This window comes from Plectropomus leopardus, chromosome 4, assembly GCF_008729295.1.
Source record: "Plectropomus leopardus isolate mb chromosome 4, YSFRI_Pleo_2.0, whole genome shotgun sequence".
Taxonomy (NCBI): Eukaryota; Metazoa; Chordata; class Actinopteri; order Perciformes; family Serranidae; genus Plectropomus; species Plectropomus leopardus.
The window spans coordinates 15,126,883-15,143,318 of record NC_056466.1 but is presented as its reverse complement, the minus strand read 5'-3'; the positions used below and the strand labels follow the sequence as shown (position 1 = coordinate 15,143,318).

Here is a 16,436-nt window from a genome sequence, read left to right as displayed (position 1 = left end):
GATTCTCAGATATAATTAGCAGTTTTCATGGTTTAAAATGCACTAAATATTTGATATTTAAAACATACTGGATGTCTTTATGTAGAATTCCCTTTTGATCAAAACTAATTTCTAATGGCACCACACAGAATAGTCAGAATCAGAAATACTTTCCTGATCCCTGGGGGGAAATTGTGCTTTATTACAGTCGCTCAGATGCCAAGCATAGATAATTCTAGAAAGTAGAAATAAGAACAAGCAAAAAATATGTAAAAATATAAATAAGGACAATTAAATTAGAATTAAATTATGAAAATATATACTGTGCTGAGTGTGTAAAAATATATAATAGAACATGTATTATGTGCTGTATGTAAAACTATAAAACCATGTGCCTTATGCTACAATGCAATGTATAAAACTAATATGTAAAGTTAGAGAGTGCACCACTAGAATGCCGAAATAATACACTTAAGACAATGTAAATGAGTGCACTATCCTTTCTACGGTTCCCCCAACATTGCACGATTTTTACAGCTAGTTTTCTTTTGGGAATTAGCACGCATTGTGGATAGTGTAGTTTACACGTGCAATGATTTCTTTGGCCCTTTTTGTTCACGCGGAGGTTGCGTCTTTCTTTGTCTTTTCTGCAACTGCCCGAAGCCACTTTTGTGGTCACCCAGGGGTGCATACGGCTATATCACATCATGTTTCATCTACTAAACCACCCGGGAGTCATGTGTTGTTTTTTAGGACGGAACACAAACGATTTTTGAACTACATGTCCCATGGTTGGAGCTCTACAGTTTTCCCTGCACGCCGCCGCCTCCCCATTTCGTCCTCGAGACCAGTAACTAAGCGAGCACAGCTACAATGTAACATCCGATACGGACTTTCAAAATAAATCTCTCATCAGCTTAAGGGAGCATTCTTGAGAGTTAAACGAATGACAGTGGATAGTTATGGCTGCAAAAAGGGATAAATGAGCACATTTACACGTAACTTAAATTAAAATGTCCGTTTTATCCATCAAAATATGTGCAATAACCGTTGATAGTAACGTTCTAGAAAAGCCGGATATTTAATTTGAAGAAATGTGCGAATATCCGTTGCTTAGCCGTTAGCCTTGTTAGCTTGACACCGCCATGTTTCAGAGGAGGGTGAGTTTAGGGAAAGACGGAGCCACCCTGTCAATCACAATTAAGGAACCATGGGAGTAAACTGGTAAGGAAACTCGGCGGAACCACTGTGTTCACGGTGAAGATTGTTTTAATTTGCGCAGAAACGACAACTATGCACCGGTACACTGTGGGACATTTATATCTGATCTCGCCAACTGGGAATCGCTCCACTTTGACGGGAATTAGCATGAGGCGTTACATATAACAACAAAACTTAGCGACTTTCAGTTGCCTGCGCCTATTTTTTTGCCCCCACAGCTTTTCAGTTTGAACATAATACACAAGTCACCGTTGATATTTGTACAAAAGGCGGTACCGCGGAGGTTTATATTAACTCCAAGCTCAGGATATACCCGTTTATTTGACTACAACTCGTGGAAAATCTGGTCTGTGCATTTCAGAGAACCGCCTGGTCGGTGAGTCGACTTTCGAAGAAGGAGTGACGGTATTTATTGCTTTCAAAAACACAAACATTTCAACTTTTTGTGTCGCCGTTTGAGTTTTGTGTCAACGTTTCTTTTTTTCAGGTAACAAGAAGACACTCCCAAAAACAAACGAAGCCACAGTAATCTCCGCTCCAACTCCCAGGGAGAGCAAGAAAGGAGCAGATATGAGTGGGGGAGATGTGGTGTGCTCAGGGTGGCTGAGAAAGTCTCCTCCTGAAAAAAAGTTGAGACGTTACGTAAGTGCACTTTATATCCTATTTGTTACATTGTAATAAAAAAGCCCATTGCACAAAATGGGTCAGTACTTCCCTGGACACTTTTTGTGTGCACGGTTGGGCGCAGTGACACATTGTGTAGGCCTCGTCTTGTCTGCATTTCAACAAGTACGATTTACCATTTTCTGCAAGATTTTTGACTTTTCAGAGTTAGGTTTGCCTCGTAGTCCATATCAATGAGATCGACTTTACTATAAGTAAAAGTCACATTGGTATGCTTTTACTCAAGGGTACTTCAGCAAGGTACATCGTTGTTGTTTTGGGTCAAACCTGAGGCTTTTCCTTTGAGACAGCCTCCATAATGGCTAGCTTATGCCACTGGGCAGCAATCCAATCTCTAAGCATTACCTCTGAGACTGTCTTGGACCGATCACAAAATATATTGATTATTATTGAAGCAGTGCTTGTGCTGTCTCAGTCAGTGCTCTCTGTGTCAAAGGTGGTAGATGGTCATGCCAAGGGTTAAATGATTTACAAAACAACGGCGGAATACATCAAAAGATGACCCCGTTGGTGCAAAAAAATGCATGATCACTCATACACTTATACACTCAGGCTGCTCAAACACATAATTCAGTGTTACAGTCTGTAAAGTAATACATAATTACCTAGGACAATACATGTCTCTTTCTCTGTCATTAGTTTATCGCTCTGGCAGTGAGCTATCCCTGTTTTGTTTGCGATTCTCTCTGCTTATTTGTTGCACTTGGAAGAAAATTTCACAACCAACAGCAGCGCAGATGCAAAAGCAAATAACCTCAGTAGCACGTTAGCTGTCAAGTCTATATGCTTTCTTTGTGGATCAGCGGATATCTCTGTTATTGATATTTGAATTACAGGGTCCGCAACTTGAGAGGAGGGATGTTTTCACAGGAACCACAGGTCCAATGGAGTGTTTTTTATGAAAGCAATAAAACTAAAATCTAACCACAAAGACAGGGTTTTCACAAGGATTTTTCACATTCATAACAGAATGAAGTCAGATTTATTGTAGAAGAAGTCAAAATCTAAGTTCACTTATTGTGAGCAGTTTTATTGCATTACTGCTTGCCCTTATGAGGGGTTATCACTCAAAGCTTCATAACACTGACCAGTAATGACATCCTATTTACCATTTGAAGGAAGAATGACCCCCTTTTTTATGTTAGAGGTCACCCCACTGTTTAGTATGCTGTGATGAGAACTTGATGTTCCCACATCAGGATGTTCTCACTTCTGCAATTGCTTGATATAATCTCTGAAACCAAATGTTAGCTAATGACACAGAATCGTTCTTTCTCAACATTGTAAATAGCAGGCTGGTGGCGGACTTAATTGTTCTCAAGGGGATTAGCAGCTTGCTGCTCCAGTTTTATAACGTTCTTCTGGACACAGTAGCATAGAATAGTCTAGAGGCCATTTCACAGTGTGTTATGAGGAGCATGGGAACCGCTCTGATGCTGGTTTTATGGAGAAAATTTTGAGTGTTTTACGGCAGATCAGCAATCTACATTGTTGTTTGTTTTTATATTTGCAAACAACTATGCTCTTTTGTTTTATTGTTGAGGAATTTTGCAAAGTGAATTGATGGTTAGCCACTACAAGCCAATGATTGTATCCTCCCCCTCCCCATTTTGCAATTACCTTTTGTGACTAGATTGTTATCAGGTTTATCAAAACAGGTGGTGATGCACATATTAAGAAAGAGTTGGCCACGGAGGCCCAATTCAGTAGTCTACATAAGAGTGAAAACAAAAATAGCATTTTAGACCCAACAAAAGTCACATTTCTAACTGCAGTTTTACGCTTGATTTATGGCAGATACCTGAGCCGTCAGGTTTTAGACATTCCAAAGCTTGTGCCAATCTTAGGTTTCTGTTAGAGATTTTTGACGTTAGTGTCCAGCATTAATGTCCAATGTATTGGCTTATATTACTTAATTTCAGATATGTTGGCATGGCTATATATGTCAGCTTACCAGTGACAAGAAATTTAAGTGCAGAAATTCCAAAGGTATGTTCTGAAACAGGGTGAACTGTAAATTTGTCCTGCCCAGTAGATTAGCCAAAAAGAAGGAAAGAAAGACAGAAAATGTTAATCGGCTGATATGCAATTCAAAGATTTTTGAAAAGTCTCCAATGTTAATATTGGTATCAGTCAAAAATCATGTATTGGTTGGGATGTACTCTAGTCTGTAATTCAATACAGCTACAGGATACTTTGTGTTTTGCATATCACCTTTTTTTGATGACGACCATGTCTTTCTCTATCACGATTTACCTTCCTGCTTACATATAAATATTGACTCAAAGTTTGCTAGATATTTGAGATATTTATTTGTTTTACCTCTGTAACCATGTTGAGTAGCAAAATATATATTCAGATTTCACAAAAATGTTTTCAATCTATCATTTTTTGGTCAATGACAAATCGATTAACTGTAACCTATTGAGCAACTCCCCACCAGCTGTTTGAGTTAATGCCTAAAATAAAAAGAAAAAAAATAATGCAGGCAGTAATGAAGCATTGTGGATTCAGGGTAGCAAGGATTAGTGGGATAATTTTAAGGCTGAATCAAGGAATTGTTTTGGCATTTGAATGTAAGTGTGTGATGTCTTTGATGCCAATCATATGGTAGTGTCTGTTGGCAAAGTTGGGACGGCTTGTGATAACCAATCTGAATATTGACCATAGTAAAAATCTTGTGGTTTTTTCAGATAATGCTATCTTCATGTTACTGGTGCATAGACTGAAGACCACTATATTTCCCTATCCCAAACTTAGTTAACTGCATTCACTGGGAATCACATACATTCTAGATCAGAACAAAACCCAGTGACCCTAAAACGAAATGAATACAACTCTTCAGCTTTGTCTCTCTCAGGGAGAAGATAATGATGGTGAAGTTCTGTTTGTTAGAGACTCTTTCCTCCTCTGCCATCATTTGAGTGAATTTCAAATGTGTCAGACGCATAACTAAAATCATTTCACTGTCACGTCTTGCTGCTTGGAAGACAAGCAACATCAGTCTGTGCCACATTGCTGCTAGCTTTTCTGCAACTCAGTTTTAAATTAAAACCATAGGACACACTCGCTTCATGATTTCAGATGTTTGTGCTACTTGAATTGTCTCCCTCCGCCTATGAGGGTCTGATCAGATAGTGATGACATTACAGTTAGATTACCACATATATTAGACTGGTTTAAAATTATTATCATTGACTGCAGGATATATCAAAAAAAAATATTCACATTACCAGATACCCTGTGTTGATCATTGATGCCAGACAAGTGCCTCAACTACATAAAGACAGTTTACTTTTTATGCGGTTGTTTCATCACAGAGACACTGATAAATCAGTTGATAGAAAACTGGATTGATCAGCAGAATAATCCAGCTAGCCTGATTACATTTTCAACCACTGGGAACCTAGGCTTCCATGTAAATTGTCCAACAGTTGTCCTATCTTATTTAAACAGATAATCGAGATAATGTAGTTACCATAAAACCTTCTCCAGATCACAGCATTCATTCTGAACAAGTGAGGCACTCTGTGTTGTTAAAGTGAACATTTAGAGGTTGAAAATTCCAGTGTGTAGGATTTAGGGGAATTGATAGTATTCACAATTATGTTTTCATTTGTTTATAATGAGCTGAAAATAAGAACTGTTGTGTTTTAGTCACCTAGAATGAGCCGTTTATGTTGACATACCGCGCGGGTCCTCTTCAAGGGAGTTCATCATGTTATTCCACAATAACCCAATATGGACAAACCAAACACTGGCTCTAGACCTTTGAGGTTGAAATAGGGAGGGATTTTTTTTTTTTTTTTTTTTTTGCTGTAACTTATCATTATGAAGGAAATGTTGATTGCACAATGTAATGACTAGAATAATGACGCCATCAGTGTTTGGACTGGTTCCCTATAGTTCTGTTTGCCACTGGAAACAGCCTTCTGGGAAAATGAATGCTCGATTTCCCTGTTTTGTGTTGAAAAGAAGATAGCACTTTTGCTTCCCATTAGCTAGAAGTCCCTATCCCCGGTTACCAAAGAGTATCAATGTAAGTTCTTTGGAGTTACTTCTAGCAGGTAACTTTGGAAACCCTTCCCAGCAAAAGAAACAGAACCCTGCTGCTTAAATAAACAGAAAGCGATCCAGTTGTCTTTGCTACAGTGGCCATGGTTACATGCACACCAATATGCCTGTATTATTCCGAGTATGACAATATTCTGAAGTTAATGTGGGTCATGTAAACAGCATATTCTGTTAAAATATTCAGAATAAGGCAGTTTCTGAAATTTGCATTTTCCGATTGAGACGTAAGGGATATGTCAGTATTATTTGGGTTTTAGGAGCATTATTTGGGCATGTATACAGCCAAATCGGCATATTCGTGTGGTCTCTCAGGTTTTCATCGCAGTTTGTGACACACAGCCTCCTGTCTGTTAATGGTCGACGCTGTGTGTTGATTCGGACACATTTTACACAAACCAACTCAGCAGCAGTTTGCAAAGCATGCAAAAGACAATCCCACATTTTCAGTCGGAAAGAGAAACACTCTTGCTTTTAAACTTTATGAAAGACTATCAACATATGCGCGCTGACTTTTTCAAGACGGTGAAGTAATGAAAAGAGGGAGGCTTAACTCGCATGGCCCAACAAATTTGCCACTGGTAGGAAACTGAAAAAAATCCTATTTTGATGTACAGAAAGCAAGCGACTCCAGCTGTTTTACTTTTATATTTTGACATGATAACAACAACATATTGGGGCACGTTAATCACAGTATGCACGGCTGCATGTAAATGGAAGTGTTTGTAAAATATTTCTTTTCCTCTGTCATGTAAACAGTTTAGTAGGAATATTGTCTTTTTTGGAATAAGTGCAAAAATCAGACAATTTTATGCATGTTAACATACTCCGTGGCACCAACAATAATACCACTTTGAAATGCAAGGGGGTTAAAGGTTGTCTGTTTTGTCTTATGACTGAATTGAAAAAACTGAACAATAGGAATAGAAAAGAACACATTATAAAAGTATGTGAACTTGACTCCACCTTCAGCTCTCTTTTATAAGCCCCATGTCCAGACTGAGCAGCAGCAGACAAGAAGCCGGGGGCCCTTGCTTACCTGATTAACCACTCAGGGCAAAGTTTGCCCCTGGAGCTCTGCTGCTGATTGAGTGAGCTCAAAGGTGTAAGCAGTTCAGCAGACCCGAGTGTGTCTGAGCAGCCCCAACCACCATGGGCTTGACAAGCTGGAGAATGTTGCTGCTCTATTTATAACAAGTGAAGCAAGTGTGAGGAGGCAATATTCTCATTCATTTTAACCTGATGTTGACCAATCACGCAAAGTTTTGTTGAAAAGGTTCATAGTTTCACAGTTTTTCCACGTTCCATACAGTCTGAGTGGCAGTCTCTTAAACAACTCAGTCATTTTATAAACAGAATGTATGCAGGTTTTAAAATACAGTCTTAGAAATGTATTAATGTATTATTGCAGTCTGAATTCTCAGAGAAAGATTCACAGCTTCCTGTCCATTAATGTCTCATTCAATGGCAGTAAGAAGGTATCTAACCACAATTGCTTTTGTAGGACATTTCTCAGCCAGAGTTTGTCATAACTGTATCCTCTGCGGTTTTCCATTTCATTGACACTGCATTTTCCATCTGCTTCTCCTTTTCCTCTTTCATTTCTCTTACCTTTCAATCTGTGAATTTCTGTCAGGGTTCACTTATAAAACCGTCTTCAAAAGAACAGCTTGAAGACAGGTATCTTCACCACATCTGCAGTATGTTAGCAGAGACCTGAGGAGATGTAGAGATGAAGTTGCAAAGTCGTTTTCAGCACAGCTCTGTTTAGAGATGGTGTACATGTGACAACACATTGCCACATAATATTGTTATATAAAAACAAGATTATATGTCGTTTCGATGACAGTTCAGCTGATTGGTTGCATGTCCACCAGTGGCAAAAAAAAATATGTTATTATTTTGTTGTAATGAGAAACTGAGCAAATTGTTTTATGTCATGGTGCCAGTAATAAGCTGCAGTTTTAAAAGCAGGTTTTCCACAGTCATTGAAAACCTGGAAAAGTCATGGCATTTCACAATCACCTGTTTCAGGCCTGGAAATGTCATGGAATAAGAAAAACATATTGAGCATTTTGGAAAAGTCACTTAATGTTGTTGTCTGTAATGACATTGTTACAATTATCCTCTGTGGATAACCTTCCACATAATGTAACATAACTGTGGATTTATTTCATGTAGCTAACAACATTAAGTTAGCTCTAACATGCTTCGATGTGTGACAACATTTACATTACCATGACAAAAGTTTCATTTTCTGAATCTGTCATGACTGAAAATTGCCAGGCAAGTGGGAAAAATATTGAAATGGGTCCTTGAAAAGTCATGAAAAAGTTTTGAAATTTTGTCCATGAAAATGTGTGGGAACCGTGTAAAAGGATTATGAACCACAGAAATGTACTGATTTTCAAGGATGACCCACCAACCTAATTTTTCAAATGTCGGTATGTTTACAAGTGTTCCCCAGCTGCTCTCAAGCGCTGTCGCCTAAATGCTGAAATACCCATTTATCATAGTGACATGTTTCCATTCTGTCCTGCATTTACTCTCCATCTTAGTTCATTACAAAGACCGATGCAACACAATGAGGACTAATGTTTTCATTTGAATAGTTTAGTGTATGTAAAACATAATCTTTCAGTTGATCATGGAGCGCTTTTTGAAGTTGTCAAGGAACCTGAGCTTTTAAAAAGTATCTTCAGTTTATCAGCATTGTGGTAAATGTAAAATTACGGTGATAATGGTTCTTGACTATATCTCATATCCTTAACCCATAGAAACCTCAACATGAGTTTTCTTTTGCTGCGTTCAGACACCTTTCACAAGCTATTTGACCCTTTGAAATCTGAGCAAATAGGTTTGATTTCTTTCGATAACATGGGGAAAAAATACCATGACCATGCTGGCAAGAGATGTCCCACACATGTCACACATTTTAAGTTGTTCGTTGCCTTTTCCTCATATATTTGGAAGAAATAAAACCACTTTTTCTCAGGTTTTCAGATTTCAAAATGTTAATATAGCTGGGCATCTCTTCAGTGTTTTCCCTCCCACTGCTCATAGCTATATGGACCAGTATAATCCCTGTAGACCACTGCCGTGTACCCACTGGACACAGATAAGGGTTTTGTTGTACGCTTCTTCCAGCCCTTAATAGGGCCTCAGAGCCTAAGCAGGAGGCTGCTGGGTAGACCGGAAGAAGGAAAATATTGAACCCTGAAGGTCCTCCTCTGATGGCTGTAAAGAGAGCCTGAGGACATACTCCATGCTGGTCTTAAGTCCTCTCAGCTGAGGAAACATGCATTTACAGTACACACCATTGTGATCATTACTTCTGTCTGTGGCTGACTGGAAACAGTTGTCACAAAGTAAAGAGAAATATGTATGCGACCAATGTGACAGGGCGGTCAAACGAAAACAAAGCCATAGCTCTTTGATTAAGTAGAGGATTCATTAAATCTGCTTAGCAAGTGGAACAGAGAACAAACACTCACTTTCTGTTAAACCCCCCCCTCCCCACATGCTTGAAGAAACAAACAAACAAGCAAAGTGAACAGGATGCAACAGAGGGGTTCTTGTGCAGCATTAGCCTCTTAGGCTAACAAAGAAAAATTACTGGACCGTGTCCTGGCTGCCATAACGACTCAGCTCTCCATTTGGAGCGAGCAGACTACTGTTGTGTGATCTGCCACAGCTTGAAAATGGATTGCATGTGCCATTAATTATTTAATGTCCATTTCAAACAAATAACCATTAAATATTAATGTCTGTGCTACTACAATAGTTATCCTTACCGGCCCACTTTTGTCCCAGACCCAGACTATCATCACTGTGTTATACATAGGCCTATCAGTTGCATTGTAGTTACCAGCAAATTTGGGTTGTAAGGACTCACAAACGGTGCTATTGAGAATCAGATCAGTAAATTCTCAAAGTTTTCATTTTAACAGCAGAGAGCAGATGCACTGAGGATGTTTTCTTTCAGTTGTTGACATATTTTATGAACCAAACTGGTGTTTAGGCCTTTGTTTCAAAACACAATAGAACATGTCTCTGTTTTCTTCTGGATATTTATAGAGTGTAGTAAGCCTGAAATCATGTCGTTGCATCACAAAGGAAAACACAGCCACAAAAGCAAAACAGCCAGTGAGAGCAAAGCCCTCTGAAAGTTGGCACTGCATAGTATTTTTGTGACACATGGTAAATATGCCAGCAGGGTTTTGCTGCCTCACATAAATGAGATTTTGTTTGAAATGTGTTATGAACAGAAGACTCACCTCTTTACTTTATTTTTTTGTCTGTTAATCATCTTTATTGGACAGAGTATTGAGTAGTAGTAGTAGTAGCCTCAATACTTTGAGTATCAAAGTATTGAGGCTCTGGAAAATATCACTCCAGTTATCCAAAGGGGTCTTTCAGTAAAAATAGATTGACCAACTGTACGTATTTTGGAAATCTTATTGTCTTTCCGTGGTGCTATCAGCAGCAGTTTATGGTTATTCCTTCCATGTTAAAGAAATAAGTACATAAAAGCAGTAGTTGGTGGTTAGATAGAAAACACTGCAGATTTCCTGACACAAACTTTGACATGGCATACAGAAAAGCCCTTAGACAGTGGCTCACTGACAGCTGACATTATGTTATCTTTGAGTCATTAGATAATGAAAGGTTGCCAAGTTTTCAAAAAAATTTCCTTTCCATTTTTAGCAGAAGTATTTTGGAGTCCCACAAATCTAGCCCTAGGGACAGACGTATACATATGCACAAATACCATGCGCATGCCATTTCCCACACTAAGTGGTATTTATAAAAGAAGAATGTGTGTTAAGAATGCATGCACCTCACACTTGCTTTAGACCAGGTGTGAAATGGTAAGAGGAGAGATACAAAGATAACTGTAAGGTTAGAGATGTTGTCTGATCATAAAACAATAGACTGTAGGAAATAATGGACATAGACACTGTGACATCACCATTGGCTTGTGGAGTCCTGTTCTGCCTGGAGTTTGGCATTTGGGCTGTTGCTGTCTTGGTTTTTTGTTTATTTATTTTTCTTAGATAGGACAGCTGTAGGATTATAGTGGGAGAGAGAGGAGATGGTATGCTACAAAGGGCTGTAGGTTGCAAAAGCAGATTTGACTCCAACCTGTGGCCGCAAAGACATAGCCTTTGTACATGGGATGCCCGCTCTACCAGGTGAGCTACTGTGCACCTTGCTGTCTTGGTTTGTTTGGAGCCAAAAATGACCATATTTGGGCAAAGAGGGGGGAGCTGACTCACAGACTGAAACAGCTACTTGCAGACAGTTGGTCACTCAAGCAGCCCTACCTTAAATATGAGCAACTTTAAGCTCTAATAAAATGTAAATGGGTGAGATTATAAAAATCCAGCCCGTGCAGTTGTAATGAATGTTGAAATTAGCTATAGAGACCAAAACGTTTTTTGTACCAGGTTGTAAACATTTTTATCACTGGGGTAAAGTTGGGCATTGACGTGTTTTCGGAACCAGCCTCAAGTAGCCATTAGAGAAACTGCAGTTTTTGGCACTTCTGCATTGACTTCCCTTTTTAGTCCTGGAGATTGCCGCTTGGGTAAAAAAATGTTTATTTTCTTCCCAATTTCCCTTATTCCGTTATTGTTTTTAAAATCGACACAGCAATCTATTTCATTTCAATCAACCGTGCATTCACAAGCTTAATTTTGAATAAGTGAAAGTAATGCATTGTCTCATTCTTTATATTTACATTGTTGTAATTTCTTTCCTTTAGGATACACAAGTAATTCAAGGAATTTCTACATCCATAACTGTCTATCTGTTCGGGTTAAAATGGAGCTTATGCATGTGTGCTTAGTTTTACAATGAAAAAGAGATATAAAACAGCATCAACTAAGTGCGCAGCTTTATAAATAATTGAATTTTGTGTCTCTTGTTTGGTGCTGTCTTGCAGCAATTGTAAGTAGCATCTGGCAGGATCTTGTTGTCTGCATCAGAACAATACAGATAGCTTGGACAACATAAAAGTAGAGTAAACTTGAGTCCGGTCCAGCTTTGTCCTAACTTTCATTAACCTATACTGCTCATTTCCCAGGAGATATTCACTTGTTTGTCACGTAAACTTGATACTTCGATGCATAACTTTCCATGCAGATTCTTGAGCGGTTGAACAGCTTTTCAAAGCACGTTAAACCATTGTTTACTCCAGCACACACCGATTTACAGGTTCCAAATAAAGTTGATTTTTTTAGCTCCTTCATTGTTAGCTTCTCTGTCAATAGCTTTTTTCAGAGTGTGCTGCTTATGAATTTATTTTCAGCTGAAAGTTGCTGATTCAGGACAATCAAGAATCAATAAAAAATGGTCACAGCGTATAAATGTCCAACAAACTAATTGTGTTATAGTGTAAACATATTTATGCATACTGGTGCATCAAGTTAAAGAAGTGCTTCATTATCTATACGTTGTTTGCCTCATGAGTGGCGCTATGTAGAGATCATGCACAATTTCTTAAAAAAACATTTTACTTACATGATCCTATCTTTCTTCAAACTTGTGTTGGTGTAGCCCTGAGACTGTTGGATTCAATTAGTAGGTCAAGGCTGACACGGAGCATTTTGTAAACAGATGTGTCTCTTTTTGCCTGGTGCAGCTGTTTACTGTCCTGTGTGCCAAGTCCACCAGCAGCTCGTGGTGTGACTGCAGAGTACTGGTTCTCATGCAGACTCGGTTTTCCTGTTTGAAACTTCCAGCAGAAACCGTGTTTTCTGCTGGAATATACTCTTGTTGAGTTGTAAAATGATCCTTTTGTGCTATTTGTCGCTGTGCCAAGTCGAACAGTTTCAAGTGCAGCTATTATTAAATGCAGATGACTGAAACCTCTCAACTATTTGGCATGGCTAATTGTACACATCATCATGTGTTTTTTTTTTTTTCATTTGTGATTGATCAGAATGGTGCGATATAGATTCATTTCAAAGATGAATTCCTCGAATTAAAAGTTCACATACTTGCACTACATTGTTTCTCTTCTCCAACTGTTCAGCGAATGACACCAGGCAGTAAAAATAGTGTGTGTCATAAGGCTGCTTTCTATTTCCAGAGTGGATTTGTAGTTTGTTCTGGACATAAAACAGGGCTGGTAGGAGAACACAGATGGCCAAAGATGGTCTACTACATTAACTAGACAAAAAGTTTTCAAGGGTCTCTGTTCCCATCAGATTGCTGTTTTGAGAGAAACAAAGGACTAACAGAAGTTGGGCCAAATTTATGATTGTGTGCATTCCCTAAATTCTTGTAAAGCAGGAGAAACTTTTTAGACTTATGTTGTAGGACTATAGATGTGTATGCAGTGACATGCAAGCTGGGATACAGCACAATGGCAATCAATAATTTTGTCATCATTGTTGAGGACAGTGAAAGGAGAGCAAACGAGATGAGAAAGACTGGAGTGCTTCTCAAAGCAACACCATTAGGCAGCCTCCAGTGAGAGCAGCTCTCTGTTCTCTCCCTCTTTCTTTCCGTTCCCAGTGCTTCTTGGCAGGCACAGCCAGCAGGAATGTGAGGTTGCTCTTGCTCTGTGCTCCTCTTTGCTGGTCTTGCTGGGGTGTGAGCGCCTGGTCCTGGGCTGCTGCTGCTGCTGCTGGTTGTTCAGCTTAGGCTAGGATGGGCTGGACTGCACTGCACTCCACTGCAATGCAATGCACTGGCTGATTGTTGTTTCTGCAGCAACGGGAGGGAAGAGGAGCCGCTCCCTGGCGCCCCAGCAAGGCATGGCCGCCCCTTCCTGTGTGAGGCGCTGATGGCTACCAGATGGCGGGTGAAGAGAGAAGAGGAGGTCTCATGCACTCCCTCTTTTTCTCTATTCATCCTCTCTGCCTTGATATTGTCATTTTTTATGTTTGTATGTTCTACTTTTCTCTTGTAAAATCATTTTCCCCCTTTACCCCATCTTTACATTTTGCTGCCCCTTTTGCTCTTTATAAACAAGGAGAAAAAGGTCGGTGCTGTTGGTGGCATCCAGGCTATATACCATGTTGTGTTTCTCAAGGTCTTACATACCCTGAGACACAAAAGATGACTCGCTTGTGATCAGTGACTCACTGAGGAATTGTGTACTTTGAAAGCCTTTTCATGATGCATGCTTGCTTTAAAACTGAAACTTTAACACTAAGCTTTATTATCACTGTAGCGCACCTGTCAAGCAGGAGCTGAGGTGCACATGTGTTGCTTGATGGGCTTCAACAAGAACTCATGAGAACTGAGATGGGTCACCAGTTGGCTCTCTCTGAAAGCCTGCTCCTCACCAACAGGAGGCCCTCTAAACTCACTGCACGTAGAGACCACTATCACCTCTTTAGCTTAGTCTCCAGGGATACACACATGGTCACGGATGACTTAACACACCTGCTTGATGAAATTGGCTCTAATTGCCTTGTTTGGAGAATGACCTGTTTGTACTTTAATGCAGCCTCTCTCTGGACTAGTTTTTTAAAGAGGCATCAGATACATTGCTTGCTAATAAATTACATAGTTTTTGCCAGAAGGTCAGTGTGCTGCTTTTAAACATCTTTTCTCACAGGAAGACTTAGAGAACATGATTGGCTTAGATATGAAAAATAATCAATTATGTGTTGCTACTGTGGGTTGTCTCATGAAATAGTTATTAAATAATCTGGATATCTGAGTATAAAAAGGAGACCTGAAACGCAACAAATTATTTCTGTCACTGATCTGATGATTTTATTTTGTATTAATTCATTAATTGTTATCTCTGTTAGATATAGTGGAAACCACTTATTTTGATATAAAAGCTTTGGACAGATCAATTCTGTTTAAAATCCTGTCTAAAAAAATCACTTCTATAGAAATCATGCAGTCCACTCACAGTATTCACTCTAGGTCTTTTTATGACAACATGAAAAAAACAATTTAAAAGTATGATAATTCTATTTTTTTTTAACTTGCTCCAATGACACTTTGCCTTGTGGTAACCCATCTGCTTCTGTCAGGCTACCTGAGACTAGTGCCACTTGCACATTGAAATTACGGGAAAAAAATAATTTTCTCAGTCAAAAACATTAACGAATCTCCTCTGAGCTTATGACTGCAAGTGATAGAGACAGAAAACAAATGCACACGGGGAAAGCAATAGTACCCGGTGACAGTACCTGGTCACGTAATGCCCCTGAATAAAAGGGCTGTATTGTATTTTCAAGCAGTCAATAAAATGCAGAAAATAGTAAATAGTAAAGCTATCCTTTTTATTACTTTATATCCAAGCAAATATTCAAATGTCAATTAGATGGCAACCTGTATGAGAAACAAAGACAATGAAAAAGAAATTGTTTATGTTTATCATCTGCTGGATTTCCCAGAGTCCAAGATGACATCTTCACCTGTCAGCCAAAGGACATTCAGTATCATCAGTAAGAAAACTAGGTAATATTTACATCTTGAACCAAAGCAGAGGCTGTAGCCTTTCAATTTTTTGGTGTTTTCTCAAAGGGAAATCATTTGATTATCAAAACACTTCGTGATGCTGTTGATTGACTACTCGATAATTTGAGTTCTTGCTTCAGCTCTAAAATTAGTTGCCTTATCAGATTGTTAAGAGTTTTAAATCAGCAATGACTCGTGACCTCACAAGTCACGAGTCATTGCTGTCACGAGTCATTGCTGTTATCAGTTTAAACTTGCCTCATAGCTACAGATTGTGGATTGGGATAAAATACTGGCTGATATGATTTTTATGTTAGTCTAAGTTGCTGCCAGACATCTTGTTATCTTTGTGAGGTAGGCTACTTTTTGGATGTGTTTATTTTAAACAAATATCTGAGATGTCAACAAGAAATTTTCCACTGTGTTAAAACTATGAGTTGTGCACCAAAGAATGAAATGGCAGATTCAAGATGCAGAGAACCAAATGACTAAACTTATCAATAAGTTTTTAAAAGAGACTTTCCCAGGGAACCAGTTCTGTCCTTGACAATGTTGGATGATCTGAGTGATCAGGTCAGAGGGCAGCTTTTGAAGATAGAAATATGTGCGACTGTATCTGCTCACATTTAACTCTAAAGGTTCACCTGTCATCCCCCCCAAACACACATTCGCACACACACACATGCAGCTGGCACTCTAGTTATGTGGTGCTGTGTGATCTGACCCCAGCCGCTGTGTCTGCAGCCCCTTAATATAGCCCGCTGCTGTCATGGTAGTTTTTGCCCCTCTTCACTTGCTCTGCGCTGTAGTTTGTGCACCAATATGTGTGCATGTTAGTTCCGGCTTGAGGACAGGCTGAGTGAGACAGAGGGGGTGTTGGGGTGTCAGCCTGGAGACCAGATGCGAAATATTGGTACTGACTTGTGTAATTTCCCAAGTTACTGTGACTCAGACAGGCCCTCAATAAAAAAAGATGCCGTCTGTATCTAATTGAGATTAATTTGTCCTGTAATTTGTTTTTCAAATCAGGAATCAGTAGGAATCCT

The 16,436-nt window shown here is 39.1% G+C and overlaps 1 protein-coding gene across 1 annotated transcript in view; it reads left to right on the top strand.

Annotated features, from left to right (window-relative positions):
• The first annotated feature begins 1,165 nt into the window (after positions 1–1,165).
• gab1 (GRB2-associated binding protein 1) overlaps positions 1,166–16,436 on the top strand; it is a 67,312-nt gene continuing 52,041 nt past the window's right edge. The window contains 2 exon segments of the mRNA XM_042484480.1: positions 1,166–1,605; positions 1,688–1,842. Of these exon segments, the coding sequence (XP_042340414.1) occupies positions 1,771–1,842 (72 nt within the window). The 5' untranslated portion in view covers positions 1,166–1,605; positions 1,688–1,770.